The sequence below is a fragment of the Protopterus annectens genome, chromosome 4.part0 (genome assembly GCF_019279795.1).
Source record: "Protopterus annectens isolate FY-2018-M chromosome 4.part0, PAN1.0, whole genome shotgun sequence".
NCBI lineage: Eukaryota > Metazoa > Chordata > Ceratodontiformes > Protopteridae > Protopterus > Protopterus annectens.
This window is the reverse complement of record NC_056733.1, coordinates 122412280-122432587: the sequence shown is the minus strand read 5'-3', so window position 1 is coordinate 122432587 and position 20308 is coordinate 122412280. Positions and strand designations below refer to the sequence as shown.

General features: G+C 41.5%; 1 protein-coding gene across 1 annotated transcript in view; it reads right to left on the bottom strand.

Annotated features, from left to right (window-relative positions):
* The window catches only part of LOC122799221 (autocrine proliferation repressor protein A-like), a 660522-nt gene that overhangs the window by 431697 nt on the left and 208517 nt on the right, over positions 1-20308 (bottom strand). Inside the window, exon 3 of the mRNA XM_044068140.1 lies at positions 7664-7712. Coding sequence (XP_043924075.1) covers positions 7664-7712 — 49 coding nt within the window. The remainder of the gene's footprint in view (positions 1-7663; positions 7713-20308) is intronic.

Here is a 20308-nt window from a genome sequence, read left to right as displayed (position 1 = left end):
AAAGGCATTTTAGTGCCAAAAAAATTTTAAAAATAAAAACCTCATTTTAGGAGATGACTTTTAGTAATCATACCTTTCAATAAGTTAGTTAAATGTGCACATAATTAATGGATACATAAAATAAATGAATGCATCAAATAAATAAGTATATAAATAAATAAATAAATAAATAAATAAATAAATAAATATATATATATATATATATATATATATATATATATATATATATATAAATACATAAATATGTATAAATATAAATATAAATATAAATATAAATAAATAAATAAATAAATCCCTCCAAAAAAATATGGGAATTACCCAATGAATTTCCAAGGATGGCCAATATTTTTGGGACCCCCAAAATACATAAATCCTTGGAACCCCCCCCCCCTTTAGACCAATCATTTCAGGTTCTTACTCTAAAACTTACAACATAGGGGTCACAATTGACCAATGGACTAAACATGTGTACAGTAGTGTCCCTCATTTAATTAAAGATTCATGGGAATTTTTAAGCAGACTAACTCCTGATGTATGGGTAGAAGAACTTACTTTTTTGACCATTGATGTTCAAGATTTGTTTTCTTGTATTCCCAGTTCTACCGGAATAGAATTTTTTGGTAACAGTCTTAAAAAATATTCCGGTCTTAGTTGGGGTCGGATTTGTTTAAATTTGGACATGGTGGGGTTAGTACTTGAACACAATTACATTCAATTCCAAGGCGAACATTTCAGGCAGACCAGAGGGGTAGCAATGGGGGCTTCTTGTGCCCCCATTTCTGCCAATCTGGTTATGCTTGAGTGGGAGAACCAGTTTGTTTTTCCCAGTGAATTTTATAAAAACATCTCATTGTATTCTCGATATCTGGATGATTTGTTTATCATTTGGAAGGGGCCAACTGAGGATATAAATAGATTTGTCACTTATTTAAATAATAGTTCTGATTTCCTTAAATTTACGTTCAAGTTTGAGAAAACTGGTATTTCCTATCTGTACACCTTCATTAGTAACACCTCTGAAGGTTTTGTTTCTAAACTTTTTAGGAAATCTACTTTCTCAAACGATTACATCGAATATAGTAGCTGCCACCCACATCACATCTTTAGGAATGTGTTCAAAGGGCAATGTATTCATGCAGCAAGAATGTCCTCTACCAAGGACATTATGGAGAACGAAATTGATGGGATTTATCAAATGTTTATGTCTAGAGGTTATCCAAAAGTGGTGTTAGACAAAGTGGCTGGGTATGTTAAAAGTAGTTGGGGTAGTAGATACACACCCATTTTAGGGAAGAACTTTCTGAATAACAAAAAGATGAGTGGAGGAATCAGTAGGACAGTTTGTATTATTATGTTCAACCCATACACAAATTTAGTAAAGGAGATTTTGAACAGACATTGGGAGTTGATTAATACTTCGGAAAATACTTGTTCATTTTTAGGTAGTCAACCCTTTAGTGTTTGTAAAACTTCATTTAATTTAAAAAAGATGTTAGAGAGTAGTTCGAAAATCAAACCTATTCAGAATAAGAGTGATACTAATAAATGTGGTACTTGCAGTCAATGCAAGCACATTAATGAGAACATGACTATCAAATTACATAATTTTTTGAATACTGTGTGTCAATGTATAAAAGGGAATTGTAACACCCAAAGAGTTGTTTATCTTGCCACTTGTGTACTTTGTCCTGCCTAGTATATAGGCAAGACAGAAAGAAAGCTGAAAACTCGTATATATGAACATTTATACAGGATAAAGAAGAAAGACACTAAAAATGCATTGAGTAAACACGTGTTGGAAAAAGGTGAAGATCATGTATTTAAATTTTCTATAGTAGACCAAGTGGATATTTCAGCTTATGGTGGTAATTGGAAGACATTTCTGGCATATAAGGAAAGTGAATGGCAGATTTTTTGTGATGCCACCTCCTTTCCCGGACTTAATGACAGTATTAGTATTAAACCTTTTCTGTTATTAGACCGTGGATGATTCATTGGGTAATTCCCATATTTTTTGGAGGGACTTATTTATATATTTATTTATTTATATATATATATTTATACTTATATTTATATTTATACATATTTATGTATTTATATTTATATATATATATATATATATATATATTTATTTATATACTTATTTATTTGATGCATTCATTTATTTTATGTATCCATTAATTATGTGCACATTTAACCAACTTATTGAAAGGTATGATTACTAAAAGTCATCTCCTAAAATGAGGTTTTTATTTTTAAAATTTTTTTGGCGCTAAAATGCCTTTATAAGGCTTAATTAATTAGCAACTAATGGTTCTGATGAAGTCTGGTTACTGTCAGATGAAAGCGCTAAACCTGACCATTGCTGGAGTTGTATGATTTTGGTTTTAATAAATTGGTTTCTACATTTGCTGGATCGTGGAATTTATTCTGGGAACTGTGCAACATTGGTTGTTTGTCGTACTGCCCTGTTCGAGCAGTGGACTTGGTTCTTGGCCATTTGTCATTTGGAGTGTTCAGTGGTTTTATTTATTTGTTAAAATGTTATAAGATTCCTTGATATGGCTGATTATATCAGTGGAACTGGCCAAGCCATTTATGACTGTGTAATGGACACTCTGGGCAAGTTTGACATTCCTGTGACCAGCACAGTGGCTTATTCATCAGACAATGCTGCATCCATGATTGGTAAGTGGAATTTGGTGTTATCCAGATTAATAGAGGTTAATCCACATATTTTCAACATGGATGCTTATACTACATTGCAGATTTATGTATTAAATCTGGTGTAAAAGCAATAGCTGTACCTGTAGTGGAACTGATAGCTGACATTTATTGTCACTTTTCCAGCAGTGCCCAACATCGGCAGAAGCTTAAGGAGTCTGCATTGTTCATGGATATTGAACCTCTCAGAATTAACAGATATGCCCCCACTCGGTGGCTTTTTTTGTCAAAAGTCATCAAAAGAATGCTTGCTTTATGGTCCGCCCTGAGATCCTACTTCTTGTCCTATGAACCACATTCTGTTAAAGTAGATCTAATAGCTGAGAGACTGCAGAGCCATGATATTAAGCTGGCATTCTTCTTCCTGCAGTATGCCCTTGAACCACTGCATAACTTCAATGTGCAAATCCAAAGCAGGGAAAGCAAATTTTTCACATTGCATAATGACATCCAGAAAGTATTGTAGTCATATGCTAGTAGGGTACTCAAATCACCAATTGCAAGACAGTTTTTGGGAAATATAAGTACTATTGATGCAATTCTTGAAGTGCAAGACAACATCTTACAAGACAGGGAAATTCGTACTGGTCCTGATGCCAAAACATATTTGGATAACAATTTGGATGATATCAGGGGTACTACAGTGGAACAGAAACTATTTAAGAGAGCTAAGCAATTTTACTCTGCAGTCCTATTAAAAATAAAAAAAAGCATTTGCCTGTAAAAGATCCCCTGCTGTAGAACAGCTTATTGGATCCAGCTATGAAATCACAGCTTTCTTCAACTGTTATAGCAGATATTGGCACTTGTCTCGGTTTTTGTAGTTCACGAGTGGAGCAATGCAAACTAATAGATGAGTTTTCAGTATATCATATGACTGAGTGGTCATATGGATCTGACACATCTCTAAAGTACTAGTCCATCATGCTTGGGAGACCTCCAGTACAAGACCTCCCAACATTTTAAAAGCTAATGCAAAGTGTTTTCTGTTTGCTGCACTCAAACAGTGAAACAGAACAGGCACCTGGCATGGTTCACAAAGTAAAAACAGAGCTTAGACAGTCACTTGGCCGAATAACATTAAATTCATCAATAAAGATGACTGAGGACAATGACTGCTACTGTGTAAAACATCCTAAGAACATGCTGGAAGCAGAAAAAAGAGCAACAGCTGCTTACAACAAAGAACATTTCTCCACGGCATCAGCTGGAAATCACTTCTGCTTGCTAAGATGCTGAAGTTAAATCAATAGTCTGAATGTATTTGCCTTATTTCATGTATTGCCTCCTTTCCATATTAAGCATGTGTGTTTTACAGCTGTTTAAGCACCTGTCTTTAAGGGTATGTGTGAGGGGGTGAGCTGAGCATGTATTACTTTAATTTTATTTTTCTGAAAAATATGAATAATCCTCTATTTTGTGCATTTCTGTGTATATAATTCTCTAATAAAAACTGCTTAAAATGATGCCCTGTCTTTGTGTAATTGAATGAATGGATTGGAGTGTCCATTAATACACATATTTAAATATGCATATTTTATGTTAATTAGGTGCCCTTGAATGTCCCAGATTTTAAGGTCCTTTGCCCCTGATTCTCTGAACTGGAGGTTGAGAGGTATGCCCTGGATGATTTTAAACACTCAGGACTCAAACAACAAAATTCACCTGCAAGCTTTTTGCAAACCTGCCAAAACGCTTTCTAAATAAGAAAGTGTATATAAATGTTTTTCCCTTCAATATGCAATGTTATTTGGTTTGAATAGCTGTGTTTAATGTGTTTGTTATACTTTTCAAGCTGTGTGCACACCCCAATCCCCCTCCCAGCTTTTTTAATTTGTAATTGTACTTGCAGCAGTTTCTGATTCCACTGTGCTTAGTGAAGGATGAGTACCAAATGCCCTTAAGCTGATTTTCTTTATAAACTGTAAATGTACCCTTATATGCCTTACTACTTTTTACCCAACACTTAACTGACCCTGTAACCAGCATCTTAAATAGATTTGCTGTAGCCTCACTGATAGTTTTTTTTGAGTACTTACCTGCTGGTTCTAGTTTCCAGGGTGTCATCCCACTTTGTTCGCCCTCCAGGGCTAACTTTGCTCCCCTATCCTGCCCCCTAATTCCTCCCACCTCCACTACCTCTACATTTAAACCTGTCCACACCACACCCTTCCTTTGCCACCTCCACTCCCATCATCCCCTTCCTCTGTTAGCTCCACCCTCCTCATCCATAGATCCACCTCTCAACATATTCCTGTTAACCCACTAGCACCCTCTCTGCATACTACTTCACTTCCTCCATTTCTACAAATGTTATTATTCTCCTCAAATTATCAACTAAAGTAGTTTGTCTGATTAACTCTCTAATAATCCCTAATCTAAAATGATTCTCCTTACTCTGCTATCATTAATGGTCTTCTGCCTTTCTTCACTATCGTCATATCTGGTCCCTATCCAACCTATTCTAAGCTCTCTTACAGACACTACCTCTTACACTAATAACAGAAATCAATACTCCCTACCCATCACTACTCATCTCTTTCATATAGACAATTTTACTGTTTTTTAAACCCAAACTGTTTCAGACACAGCTATACCTATTTAACACTACATTTACTGACAATTTAACCAAAATCAAATCCTATCTTTGCTACACAATCTTGAAATTCTTCCTGCTCTATGGTGACATCCACCCTAACCCTGGTCCCAACATCTTTCAATCCACATCTTTAATCCATATTCCAGGTGCATGAAATATGCTTAAATTTATCTCAGTAAAGACACATAGCAATTGCAACAAAATTTCAGAGTTGCATACTTGGATGACTGCACAATCTCCTGACATAGTAGTAATTACTAAAACCTGGCTTAAACCACACATAAAGGGCACCAAAGTATTTCCTCCAGGCTTTAATATGTTCAGAGCTGACTGACGTAAAAGAAAAGCAGGCGGTGTTGCAGTAATATATCCTGTTTCTATTTCCCTAACCCCTCACAATCGATTCATACCCTTCTTTGCCAAAGCCAAACTATTGATCACCTACCTTAAATTGAATAATAATAAAAGTCTCTGCATTACAGCTTTATACATACCCCCTGGCAATAACTTGTCAACTCTGGAAAGTATCCTATATTGGGTATCAAAAAAATCTCTCTCTGGAAACAATAATATTAGGTGATGTCAACACTGACTGGCAGAAACTTAACTTACAATTTCCGACAGATAGCATAAACCTATTTGGATTTTCTCAACTAATTACTCACCCAGCCTTTACCAGTTCTACAAACCAAAATGGCTCAATAATTGAATGGATTTTGGTCTCCCATCCTAACAATTTCTCTCAATCCAGAACACTTCCAGCCTCTATTAGTGATCACCACCCATCTGTACAGCTAGAGTTATTTCACATTCATGTAGACAACACACCTACAAGACAGTACGAAACCTATTCAACTTTGACCAGAAGGCCTTTACAGATTTACTAAACTCCATCAGTTGGTCCTTCCTTAAATACTTACCACAAGATGATGCCGTTGAACAATTTAATTTTACATTCCTAAACACTTTAGAGAGTTTAACTCCCACCAGAAGGAAAAGAGTTAAAACCAGCTATACTCCTTGGCTTTCTGTCTATACCAGATCACTCATGCAAAAAAGAGACAAGGCTTGGAAAACTTACCTAAAACATAAGACTCACAATAATTTAAAGCATTTAAAAGCACTGCATAAACTTGTAAAGAAACAGGTTAATTTAGAAAAAAGATTCTATGCAATGTCAGAAAATCAGCACAAATCCAGTCCTAAAACCTTCTGGCACACTATCAAAAAATCCCAAACCCAGAAAGTCAGTCCAACCCCCAATCCTCCAGTGAGAGTACCTCCCTTGACATAGCAACGCATTTTAACTCTTACTTCATTGATAGCATAGCTTCCATGACTAACAAATTCCCTCCATCTCCCTCTACCCTCTCTCAGACTCCTGTTACCTGTCACCCACATTTTCTTTTCAACCAGTTCCTACTTCCTTCATCAAATCCCTCCTGTGAAAGCTCAAACCATGTTCCCCCTCTGCATACAATCTTCCTAATGAATTTCTAAAATGTCTGCTGACTCAATTGCCTACCCTGTCTCAATAATCATTAATAGATCCATCAAGGAGTCTTATGTCCCCTCCCTGTGGAAAAAAATCCTTCATCTTTCCTCTCCACATAGGTGGCACCTTCACAGAAATCTCTAATTATAGGCCAATTGCTATTCTTTCACCGCTATCAAAAATTCATCAGTTCTGATGATGTCTCCGTAGTAAAGATGGAAATGCTAAAATGTAGATGTTTTCAACTTTATTTTTGAGATTAAATGCATCCTGCAATGTGTATTGAGGCCCATGACTGACTTACTGGTTGTTTTGTTGTTCTTAGTCTTTGTTTCTTCCAGTACTGGAACTTCACTCTTGTTTCTTTGGTTATGTCTATGCATATTTACTCAAGTTCTCGGTCCTGATAACACTATCCTTTTCAAACATGTTTCTAGATTAGTTATTAAAAGCATCTGCTAACCAACTACAGAATATGGAGTGATTAGATATGATCATGCTAAGAGGGGCTGGAAGTTTAATTTCCATAACCATAAACTAATGGCAGAGGACAGTGCATGTGTGTGCTGTTTTGTAAGTGAATGTAGCATATCTGTTATGAACCATCTACCCTCACCTTCCCCAGTCACATAACTGAAATAAAGTCTGCATGTTGTTCATTCCTAGCAGATGTTCCTGTTCCTCAGATAGTTTACACCATAAATTCACATATGAAAACTCAGCCTCTGTGTTGGCAGCTCACTGTTGTTAGCCCATGCAAACAGCATAATTCATGGCAACTACACAATCTAAAATGAAACAACTGAAGGCTGAAAGTAATTATAAGAAAATTCCAGTATACTTACAGTAAACTTGAGAGGTTCGTTTGGAATCTGACTGATACAGGCTGCAATTCTGAAGCAAAAACACACTTATTGTTATATTTTTGATTTTTTTTTTATTCAGATACTAATAATTTTCTTATTTGTAAATGTTGTAATATACATGCTTTCTATTAGCAACTTAGTTTTTGACCACTGTATTTTGTAGCTCATCTGTCTTAAGTTGCTTGAGGTACTTCTTTAATTTTATACGGCTGTGACTGATGATAAGCCTGACCAAAAAATTGAAGGAAAGGTTTCTCAAAATGTGTGGAAATATTTTTGAAAAATCGTAGGCTTCATTACTTAACCCCACTGTCCTCTAATAGTTTGTTATGTTACATTGTGTAGCTTGTATTAATCACACAGGTTACTAAACTTGCCACAAGTAAATGCTTTTAATTGGAGATTTTCTTAACTGCATTGAGACTAAGGTTTACGCAGTACATCTTTAAGTCATCTAAATGCCAAAAATGGCACAATGTAAATATTAGGCATTCATTTAGATATTCCATCTTGAATAGATTATAGTGTAAACCTAATTATCTCTGTTTAGCTGAAAAATGAATTTATGCATCAATTCGTGAACTGTTATTCCACTCAACAGCACATTTACCTGCCAGATTTATTTCTGAACTGCCCTTAAATACAAAGAACAGAAATTGCCAAAACTTGAATAAGGGTACAACCTTCATGAAAATGGTCACTAGTAAGATGTTGAAGTGTGATTCATTACATTTTATAAGCATATAGTTAATGTCACTTAAACATACATGGAATCATTAAATTCACCTCCCTTGAATATATTCAGCATTTTAAATAACCAAGTCATTCAGATGTCCCGCATATTTAAAGCATTTAGGGTGAGCCATTAATAGCAGAGAAAGTCAGCCATACAGAACAGACTTGGTAGTCACTGACTCATCCACATAAATGGGGACATTTTTATCTCTTCTAACACCTAGGGCAGGATTCACGATGGCTTGCATGGAGTCTAAGAGTAGTGTAAGAATCCGTGCAGCCATTGCGATCCAGGAACAGCCAGATTGTGCATGTAAGAGAGCACCTAAAACGGCTCTTACACGGGCAGGGCGTGGATATGCTAATTACCTCACTTGCAGCCAAAAGGCATGCAAATGAGGTTAATTTACGATCCAGGAATCAGAAACCTGCCCGTATAAGAGCCGTGCTATCTGCAGAAATGTACTCAGTTGATAACTGAGTACCGTTCTGCACAATGGAGCCATGTCAGCTCCAAATAAAGGTTGCAAATGTTGTAGGCAGCATGCCAATGGCCAAATATGTGGCCACTGGAAACGTACCCTGATGCAAATATGAAATAAAAATATATATATTTTTTTTCGGCGATGTTTAAACGTAGCGCAGTGTCGGCCAAACAGGCTGCGCTATAAAAAAACAAAAAATAAAAATAATAAACCCACAAATGTGGGTTAATGCAAAGCATGAGTATACAATGGAAGGGAATAGCAGGGTAAAACAACATGGCCACCGAGTAGGGGTTGCTAAGGGAGGAAGCGGAGTGTAAGACATGTAACTAAGTATTAGTAGGCAATCCTATGTAAATGAGTGGTAGGATAGTGAATCGCACTGTTACATAGAAAATGAGCACAATCCGTGCAGTGTAGGAGTAGGATAAGGGGGAGTAACAGAGTAGGAGATAGGTGACATCACAGGGGGGAATGTATGAAAGGAATGCAGCTCATTGGAGCACAGTGGCATGTGAAAGCTGTCAGTCACACATCATGGAAAGAGGAGTGTCAACAAGTAGGCATGGGAAAGCCAAGAAATGGAAGGTGTACATGATGGATAACACCAAAGTTTCTTGCTGGGCGTGCATGCGCGCTTGTGCGCGCGGGCAGGCACTTGTAAGACAGAGTGTGCGCGTGTAAGCATGAGTGCATGCGTTTAAGGCAGAATAAGCATGTAGGAGCCTGTTTAAACATCTGTAAGCTTGTTTGCGCTGGTGTGCACACGTCTTAACCCAAATAAGCGGATTCTAGTCCGTCTAAGCATGTGTGCGTGCGTGTTAGCCACTGTGAGCGTGTTTATGCTGGTATGCACATTGCTCCCCCCTGAGGAAACAGAAGGGAAAAAGGAAGCATGGGAAATAGTAGGAAGCTAGCAGAAATTACTGGCAGAGCTAGCAGGTGAAAACAATCAGAAGCAGGCAATTACACAGGCAGAACAGTAGCCCAGCCCAGCACTTAAAACACTGCAAACAACAGTGCAGAATGTTTCTCTCAAGAGACACTGCAACAGAGGAGTAAGCTACTAGAAGTGAATACTGAAAAAGCTTCACTCAGACCAAAAATGCTAGGGGCTGCCATAGCTGTTATAAGGAGACATATGCAACTTGCTGAGGGTGGTGACTATGCAAATGCTGCCAGACAACCCACAGTGAGGAGACGGAGAAGAGTGTACAGGCCCAGGGTCACCTACCAGGGGTTACATGAGCTGGAGATAGTGGAGCACTATAGAGTGGACAGAGTCCTCCTGCAGCAAATTGTTGAGCTGTGCAGGCCACACCTCACACACAGAACCAACAGAGGGGAACCCATCCCAGTGGAAACCAAGGTATGTGTTGGCCTAAGAATACTAGCAACAGGTACCTTCCAAAGACCAACTGGTGATATGATGGGGATATCACAGGCATCAGCATCCAGGGTACTGCACCAGTTCCTGGATGCCATGTCAGCACATGTCGGTGAGCATGTATATTTCCCCAATTCCCGTGAGGTATTGGCCAGCAATATGCATCGCTTCCAGCAAATAGCGGAATACCCTGAGGTAGTGGGTGCAATAGACTGCACGCATATACACATCAAAGCACCAGCCGGTGAGCAGGGTAGGGCCTACATTAACCACAAGGGCTTCCCTTTCATCAACTGCCAGGTTGTGTGTGATGCCCAGGGCATAATAATGAATGTGTGTGCTGGCTGCCCTGGAAGCTACCATGATTCACATATCTGGCATCTGACGCAGCTGTACCAGACATTTGCCAATGGGGACATCCCACATGGTCACTTAGTGGGGGATGCTGGCTATGCACTGGAGCCATGGCTGATGACACCCATCAGAAATGCACACACACCTGAACAAGAACGCCATAATGAGGCACATGCACAAACACGAAATGTAATCAAGCGTGTGTTTGGGCTGCTCAAGTCATGGTTCCGGTGCCTGGACACATCTGGTGGAGCCTTGCAGTACTCACCAACTACATGTACCCAAATCATCATGGTATGTGCTATACTACATAATATGATTCTGCGAAAACAGCTGCAGCAGGACCAGCATAGGGCTGGGCCAAACAGCCCCCCACCATTGCCAAGCCAATCACAGGCAGAGCGTGACTTGGAGGAGGAACAACCTGAGACTGCCCCAGTAGGCAGAAGGAGGCGTGCCCAGTATGCCTTGGCCTTGGCAAAGCGGCAACGCATAGCACATACACTGGCTCAGTAGGAACCCAGGAAATGATACCGCTCTCTGACTCACACATATAGTAAAAGGGATGCCTAAGTTGACACAACCTGTTATCAAACATGTACAGGGAGTGTAGTATGTGCATCCAACATAGACAGCCCTGCAGCACCACCTGAGGCATGATTGCCATGTGTTAAGCAATGCAACGCCATGTAGTATATGCAAACATGATGACCCTGACTAACATCCTACCCTCACAAAGCATGATGCCACAATATGAAGATGACATGATCAATTACAATAATTGGCATAAGTATTGCCATTAGTCAAAGGGGATCCAATGCGTGCCAGCCTGGGATGACATGCTGAGCAAGGCACGATACTCCACCTCCATAGGTATCACAAGGGATAAGAACCTAGATGTAATGCTACCCAATGCCAGATGTCCAAACTGAAAGATGCATGCAGTCTAAACTCCCCTCAGCATGGAGAATGTTGATATCTGTCCTGTAACAGAAAACTGGGTTAAGGCTCACAAGAGCACCCTAACACTACCAGGTTACACCTCATACCATGCTTTACAGCCCCAAAACATGGAGCAAACTACAAAAGGAGGGTGAGTAGCAATAATTGTCAAGGATAACCACACCCCCATGTTGGTACCACAATAAGAAGCAGCATGGATTATCCATGCTCAAGTAACAGTGGCTAAGACTGCCTGACAGTTTGTAGCCTGCTACAGACTACCCTCCTAATGCCAGGAACTGCACTTGGCCTACGTTGGAACACATGGAAATATCAAGCTCTCCAAAACATTATATTGGGTGACTGAAAATACTCAAACATAGACTGGGAGCATTATCCCAGCACCAACACCCTAGGCCAAAGGTTCCTAGAATCCATAAACCAACATGCTCAGGAACAATGTACCACTCCCACAAGAGGGGTAAGCATACTGGATGTGATAATCAGCAACATGGGTACCATATGGCCAGATGAGAGGTGTATTCCTCACTGGAAAGATCAGACCATAGAGTAATCACACTGAATATTCACAGCCGGACCATAGTCCCTGTCCAGAAAACCACAGTGAAAAACATGTGTAAAGGAAATGTTGCACTCCTCCAAACTGATGTGGAATCCATTAAAGGCCCTGTGCCTGTGGAAAATATGGGCCACACCTCAGAACCCTTTATAAATGCATATTATGAACACAGTCAGGAATGCATGGATCATGCAATCCCAAATAAAACCAAGGCCCAATATCATACACACAGGTATCTGGCATGGTGGACCACAGCCATTGCCAAACCATGCAAGAGAATGAGGAAGTCACCACATGATAGAGCAAACCCAAAAAGGGAAGTAATCTCTGATCAGTATTATGGCAATAAAATATGGCCAGTCATAAAATCCCCTAAGGCCAGCTACAACAAGTTGAATCTGTGAATCTTGGCCAATGTTACACTTGCCCCATGTACACAGACAACCCCCTCCACCCCCCAAGAAATTCAAATATATGTGACAGATGCAAGCACGTCTCCAAACTGGAGGCTGAGCTCACTCAACTCAGTACTGTCTAAACTAGTCAGGAGGAGAAGGTAACCACACACACCACAAACCCACTCACATAGACCTATCACAACTGCAAACCAAATACATAAACTCACAAAGACATTCCTGGAGGCTATAATTAAAAACCACCAAATCAACAGAGGCCTCCAAAGCAGACACCCAAGCAACCAGTACCCCCAAACATAGCACATGCAACACATAGTACACAAAGTCGGTGTGCCAAACAGTCACAGCCCGTAAGGACAAACAACATTCCTGATACACTTGTAATAGGTGACTCCATAGGCAGACACACTGATGTCCCGCTCACCAGACTGAACAAGGAAAAGGGTACAGTAAGCTGCCTGTAGGCTGCTACAATAAGCCACATAACACAATCATGCAGGTCACTCCAAAGCAAGCACAAATATGACTCAGTCATTGTCCATGCTGGTGTGAATGACCTGAGACGTACCTCCCTGGACTACATGTAAAGAGACATAGAGGAGCTCTCCAATTATGTAGGCCAGGCCGGTATGACTCTGACCCTGATCAGCATCATACCCCCACCAAGAATGATACCACAGTACAAACACAGAATGATCAGCTTTAACAATTGGCTCAATTACTGGTGTCATTCCAAGGGGATACAATGTGTGTCTGCTTGGGATGTCATGTTTGACAAGCCACGCTGCTTTACCAGGGATGGCTTGCACCTGTCAACCCTGTGTGTCTGGATATTGGCTAAGGCTCTTGCCACCTCCATAGTGCCTTTTGTAGGCAAGGCTGAAAAGACAAACCCACCTCCCCAGAAAACATAAGTGGAAAAAACATGAGGGTAATGCTGCTCAATGCCAGATGTCTAAACCACAAGATGCATGCTCTCGAGGCCCTCCCCAGTATGGAGAACATCGATGTCTGTGCAGTGATGGAAACCTGCATCAAGGCTCCTGAGAGCACTCCAGCACTACCAGGTTATACCTCAAATCATGCTTTTCGCCCCCAAAACCTGGACCAAACCACAAAAGGAGGGGGAGTATCCATATTCAGCAAAGATACCCACACGTCCAGGTTACTGACAATGCACGAAGCATCAGAGACCATCCATGTGCAACTAACTGTAGGCAAAACCGCTGTACAGTTTGTAGCATGCTACAGACCACCCTCTCAGACCCAGGAACACCAATTAGCCTCCCTGAAGATACTGGAGAGTATGAATGTCTCCCCAAATACCAAACAAGGTACTCACAAATCACCACATAGGTGGTAATCCATTACATATGGAAGAAGTAATCAGGGACCTAGGGACACAAGTGGACAGTAACCTCACATGCAACACTCACTTTGCCAACATGGCTAGGAAGACCACCTATATTGGCCACCTTATCATGAAAGGATTCACATCTACATCAAGAGAGGTCATTGTGCCCCTATACTGTTCTCTTATCAGGCCCATAAGTGAGTACAATGCCCCATTTGGGATGTACCGTACCCAACACCTGCAGCAGTTAGAAAGCCCTCAAAAGTACCTGACCAAGAAAATAAAGGGTATCAAACATTTGTCATATGCTGCCTGGCTGGCAGCACCCCAGCTGTATGCAGTCACATACTGCATACTCAGAGGCGATGTATGCCCGATGTACAAGGTCATGTCCAATACAGAAGTGATGAACATGCTCCACCTCAGAAAATCCAAAGCCATTAGAGCCGTGAGAGCAACAGATGTCAACCTCAACACATAAATAAATTGGATGTGCTGGAGGGACAGATTCCTAACCCAGAGGCTTCCTACACTCTGGTACAGAACCCACTCCATGTTAGGCAGAGCCCATCACTGACTCTCTTCAACAAGAATCTTGCCAAGTGGATGGGAGATCGTAGATTTACACTGGGGGTCTTCAGTGTGTCGCATCTACACAGAGGCACAGTAAAGTAAACCCTAAATGGCCATAATATTCACATAGCAAGGGGTGGCGAAAGCCACACACACTCTGGCTAGGCTGATAAATGCCCTAGGACAGATAGCCCAGTATGAACCTATGAACCTATGGAGATACAAATTGTACAGGATACTAAGGATAATCACAAGGCTGTCTTAACTGATGGTAGGAACCTTGTTGGGAATTCACAGATATGCTCTGAATTACCACATATTACAAACAATACACCAAACCCACACACATTGCCAACATCCAACCTGACAGGTTCAGTGCAAACTCCCCCCCCCCCCCAAAATGACAAATATCTATCCCAGCAGAGTGCTGGCCCCCTGACATTGCAGATGCTGAGGTAACAGGCAGCATCTTCAAAGCAAGACACACAGCAGCAATGGTACGAGATGGTGTCCTGGGCTGTGTCCAACATGAACTCCAAGAAGAATGGAATGACAAATAACACTACTGCTCAATTTCAGCCTTACCACAGGATATGTACCCAAAGAGCAGTGTACAGCAACAGTGGTCCCACTCCACAAAGGTGGTGCCTCAATGGATACTGCCAACTATCACCCCAGACTCCTGACAAGCTTGGTCTGCAAAGCTATGGAAAGGATCATCATGGACCTCAGAAATAAAGATATTGGGGACCTACAGACACTGGACCCTATGCAGCGTGGCTTTCTTAAGGGCAGATCCTGCCCCTTAAACATGTCTGACTCATTTGAAACAGTCATCAAGGCCATTGATGAAGGGAATGTGGTCTACACAGCCTATCTGGACCTTGCAAAAGCCTTCCATACAATACCCCACGTGTTCATTATAGATAAGCTCACCAGCTTAAATATAAACCCCTATGTCAGTAGATGGGTTGCACACCAGCCCAAGGACAGAACTGACATGGTCAGACATGCTGCAGCCATGTCAGACTACAAACCAGCTACAACTGGCATCCCACAAGGCTCAGTCCTGGGACCTCCCTTGCATGGTATATATTTCCCATAGGTACAGGCCAACATGGAAGTACTGTGTCTGAACAAGTTTGCAGAGGACTACAAACTGGGCACCTTATCTGACCCTCCAGCTGACACAAGCATCCTACAAAAGGGCCACATAGAAACAGACAACTGGTGCCAGAGCCATGTCATCAAGCTAATTGCAGAAAAGTGTATAGTCATCCCCTGTGGATAAACAGTAAGTGCCCACCAATTACCACATAGGTGTTAACCCATTAAGTACTTTAGAAGTAATAATAGACCTGGGGACACAATTTGATAGATATCTTGCATTTGACAACCATGTGGCTGTAGTGGTTACAGAAACATACCATATACCCACCTAATCATGAAGGTAGTCAGATCTAGATCAGGGGAGGTCATCGTGCCTCTTCAGTCATCCTTCATCAGCCTCACAGTTGAGTACAATGGCTCCTGTGGCATGTACCTCAGCAGACACTTCCAACAACTGGAAAGACCCCAAAAGTACCCCACCAGGAGGATCAAAGAGCTCAAACAGATGCCATGTGTTGCCTGATTAAACAAACCGCAGCTCCACACAGTGCCATACTGCCTGCCCAGAGGCAATCTATGCCTGATGTATAAAGACATGTCCAAGCTGGAATCAATGAACATGCTGCACCTTGTACAATCTGAATGCCAGTGAGCTATGCACATGAGAGACCTGAATCCCAGCACTGACATACATAGGACATGCTGTAGTGATTGATCCATAACCCAGAAGCTCACTCCACTCTTGAGTAAACTCCCAGTACAGGTTAGCCAGAGAGTCCCTCATTGACTCTCCTCAACAGGAATCATGATGAGTGGATGGGAGATGGTAGGTTTACCCTGGGTATCACTGTTATGTCATGGGTAGACAGAGGCACATTATACTAACCTTGAAATATGTGATGTCAAATTCCAGTTACAATGTGTGTTGAAGGACAAACACACTCTCTGACTAGCAGTAGAAATAGCCTAGGGCACATCGCTAGTGTTTGCCAATGTCCACCCAAGTTGTGGAATACACTACCAATGTTGGACAAGCCTGGTGTAAGTAGTCCATATCCGACCAAAATGCAGCATGGTCATATGTGCACAACTGGCCCTTAACCAGTCTGGTGTGCTCACTATGAATATTGAAAGCACTGATAGGGCTGAAACACAGGATACTGTCCACCACATTGAAAGTACTGAACCAGTACACTATACAATATTACAGTGTATGGTCAGTATGAAAGGATGTTGACAACTGTATGCAAACTATCCCATGGAAACCCTGCAGGCACAGTATAATCCCTGTCGGGTTCAGACACAAAGCAGTTGGGCAGTATGTACACAACATGACTTCCAACACACAACTATAAATGTGAAATACTGTGGAAGTTCAGACACACCCACAAATGTGGTGGACTGAAGATCTCAACATATGGAAAGCACACACTGGGCATGCTCACACACTGATAAATGAGACATATGTCAGGCAACAAGCCATGGAATATGCCTGAACTGGGCATGCTCACACACTTAGGCCATGTCTCAGTTTAGCAGTTGGACACACATATGTGGTATTTGTATGTGTTAAACCAGGAACCAACCACAAGACAGCAATCTGCCCACTGCACACAGTTAAATGACTACAGAGACATAAGTTAAATAGTGGATCCCACACATATTCAAACATCTTCCACAGATACACAAGTTGTACATAGAAACAGGGAAAGCTATGGCAATAAAGACCTGCAAACAGTTTATCAACAACAAATATTGTGCAGCTGACAATTAAACATATGGGTGTAGAGGTCAATACTAGGCTATTTGCCCTAGGGAATACAAGCTTAGCCAGAGTGTGCTTGGCATCTGCCTCCCCAGTACAGTAGGCTACTGTGCCTCTGTAAAGTAGGTTACAGAAGGCACCATGTAAGGCTAGTGTGCTGTGCCTCCGTCAAGCAGGGACACAGTGGAGATCCCAGGGGTTGAATTTGCAATGTCACATCCATGTTTGAATCCTGCAAATGCTCAGTGTGTGTGTGTGTTTGGGTGAGGGGGGTTAGTTTGTGTGCAATTCTGTGTGAAAGAAATGTCCCTTTTGTCAAGTAGAAGAACACACTGCATGATGCACACTCCTCTTTCTAAACACTGATGATCCCAGCACCCTATAAGTACAGCAGGAGAAGGGAAACCTCCCAGTAATTCAGATAGTGTGCTCTGCTAATGCTTCTCTCACAAATGTCATAACATAGCTAGGTAGGGGTTTGAATCCTGCAAATGCTCAGTGTGTGTTTGGGTAAGGGGGGTTAGTGTATGTGCAATTCTGTGTGAAGGAAATGTCCCTTTTGCCAACTAGAAGAACACACTGCATGATGCACACTCCTCTTTCTAAACACTGATGATCCCAGCACCCTATAAGTACAGCAGGAGAAGGGGAACCTCCCAGTAATTTAGATAGCGTGCTCCACTAATGTGTCTCTCACCGGTGTCATAACATAGTTAAGTAGGGGTTTGAATCCTGCAAATGCTCAGTGTGTGTGTGTTTGGATGGGGGTTTAGTGTGTGTGCAATTCTGTGTGAACGAAATGTGCCTTTTGTCAACTAGAAGACCACACTGCATGATGCACATTCCTCTTTCTAAACACTGATGATGTCAGCACCCTATAAGTACAGCAGGAGAAGAGAAACCTCCCAATAATGTGAATAACATGCTCTGCTGATGTGTCTCTCTCAAGTGTCATAACATAGCTAGGTAGAGGTTTGAATTCTGCAACTGCTTAATGTGTGTGTGTGTTTGGGTGAGGGGTGTTAGTGTGTGTGCAATTCTGTGTGAAAGGAATGTCCCTTTTGGCAACTAGAAGAACACACTGCATGATGCACATTCCTCATTCTAAACACTGATGATGTCAGCACCCTATAAGTACAGCAGGAGAAGGGGAAACACCCAGTAATGCAAATAGCGTGCTCTGCTAATGCATCTCTCTCAAGTGTAATAAAATAATTAGGTAGGGGTTTGAATCTTACAAATGCCATGTGTGTTTTTGTCACACAGTTTGTCCATGTGTGTGTGGTGTTGCTCTTAATATTGTATGACATGAATCATATCAGTAATGTCAATGCACACATGAGGTATGTGTGTACCACATAGACATATGTACCTGTGACATGAAATAGTTCCCATTTGTGAAGCCTGCCTCATGTGAACATATGTAATTTGCATTACACAAATTTATGACCGTGGTTTTCTGTGCAGGGGCTGCATTTGGTATGTGAATATACAGTGAGTAGTCTATGGTGTCATCTTACCAGCAAGGGATACACGTCTGGTCTGGAGCATATAGTCCACATCTTGTTGATGAACAGGTGCAGCATGTATTCCCCACTTGTGGGAGTGGTAACAAGTAGTTCCATAGCAATTGAGTGTATGGATTCTAGGAACTTTACACCTAGGGTGTTGGAGCTACAGTAATGCTCACAGTCTATGTGTGGGTAAATGAAGCTGCCCAATATATTGTTGTTTGGAGACACCTGCAGATATACATGTCTTCTTAAGTAGGCCAAGTGTGGTATCTGGGTTTGGGAATGGGGTGCGTGCCAGGCTATGAACTGGATGGCAGTCTTACCCACTGTTAGTTGCACATGGATAGTCTCTGATGCTTTGTGATGTGCCACCAACCTGGAGGTGTGTATATCTTTGATGAATATTGATACTCCCCCTCCTGTTCTGTTTTGGTACAAGTTATGTGGCCGACAAACATGGTATGAGGTATAACCTGCCAGTGCTGGGGTGCTTTTGGGGGCCTTGAACCAGGAATCTGTTACTGCACAGATATTGATGTTCTCCATGCTAAGAACAGTTTCCAGTGCATGCATCTTGATGTTTACACTGCTGGCGTTGAGTAGTATTACTATTAGTTTCCTATCCCTTGTGATACCTATGGAGGTGGTCTTGTCTGTTGAGCCTTGCCTAAAAAAGGCACTATGGGTGTATCAAGAGCCTTTGCCAATATCCGAAAGCCCATGGGTGACAGGTGCAAGCTGTCCCTAGCATAGCAGTGTGGCTTGTTGAGCATGTCATCCCAGGCTGACAGGCATTGGATCCCCTTTGAATGACACTGAAACATAAGCCAATTGTCTGAATTGATCATCTTGTCTACATACTGTGGCATCATTCTTGGTGAGGGTAAGATGCTACTCAAGGTCAGGGTCATACCAGTCTGGGCCACATGCTCAGAGAGCTCCTCTATGTCTCTCATCATGTAGTCCAGGGAGGTATGTCTCAGGTCATTCACACTGGCATGGACACTGTCTGAGTCATATTTGTACATGCCTTGGAGTGACCTGTGTGCTTGTGTTATGTGGCAGATCATAGCGCCCGACAGACATCTCACCGGACCTTCTCCTTGTTCAGCCTGGTGAGCGGGACATCAGTGTACCTGATGATAGAGGCACCCATCACAAGTGTAGCAGGTGTGTTGTTTAGCCTTACATGCTGTGACTGTTCGGCACACTGGCTTTGTGAGCTATGTGTTGCACGAGTTCTGTTCTGGGGTAACGGTTGCTTGTGTGTCTGCTTTGGAGGCGTCTGCTGCATAGGCAGACCTTTATTTAGAAACTCCGAGTACGGTTGTGTGTGTTTATTTATTTGGATTGCTGTCGTGGTAGGTCTATGTGAGACTGGAATTGTAGTGACCGTGGTTTCCTTCTCC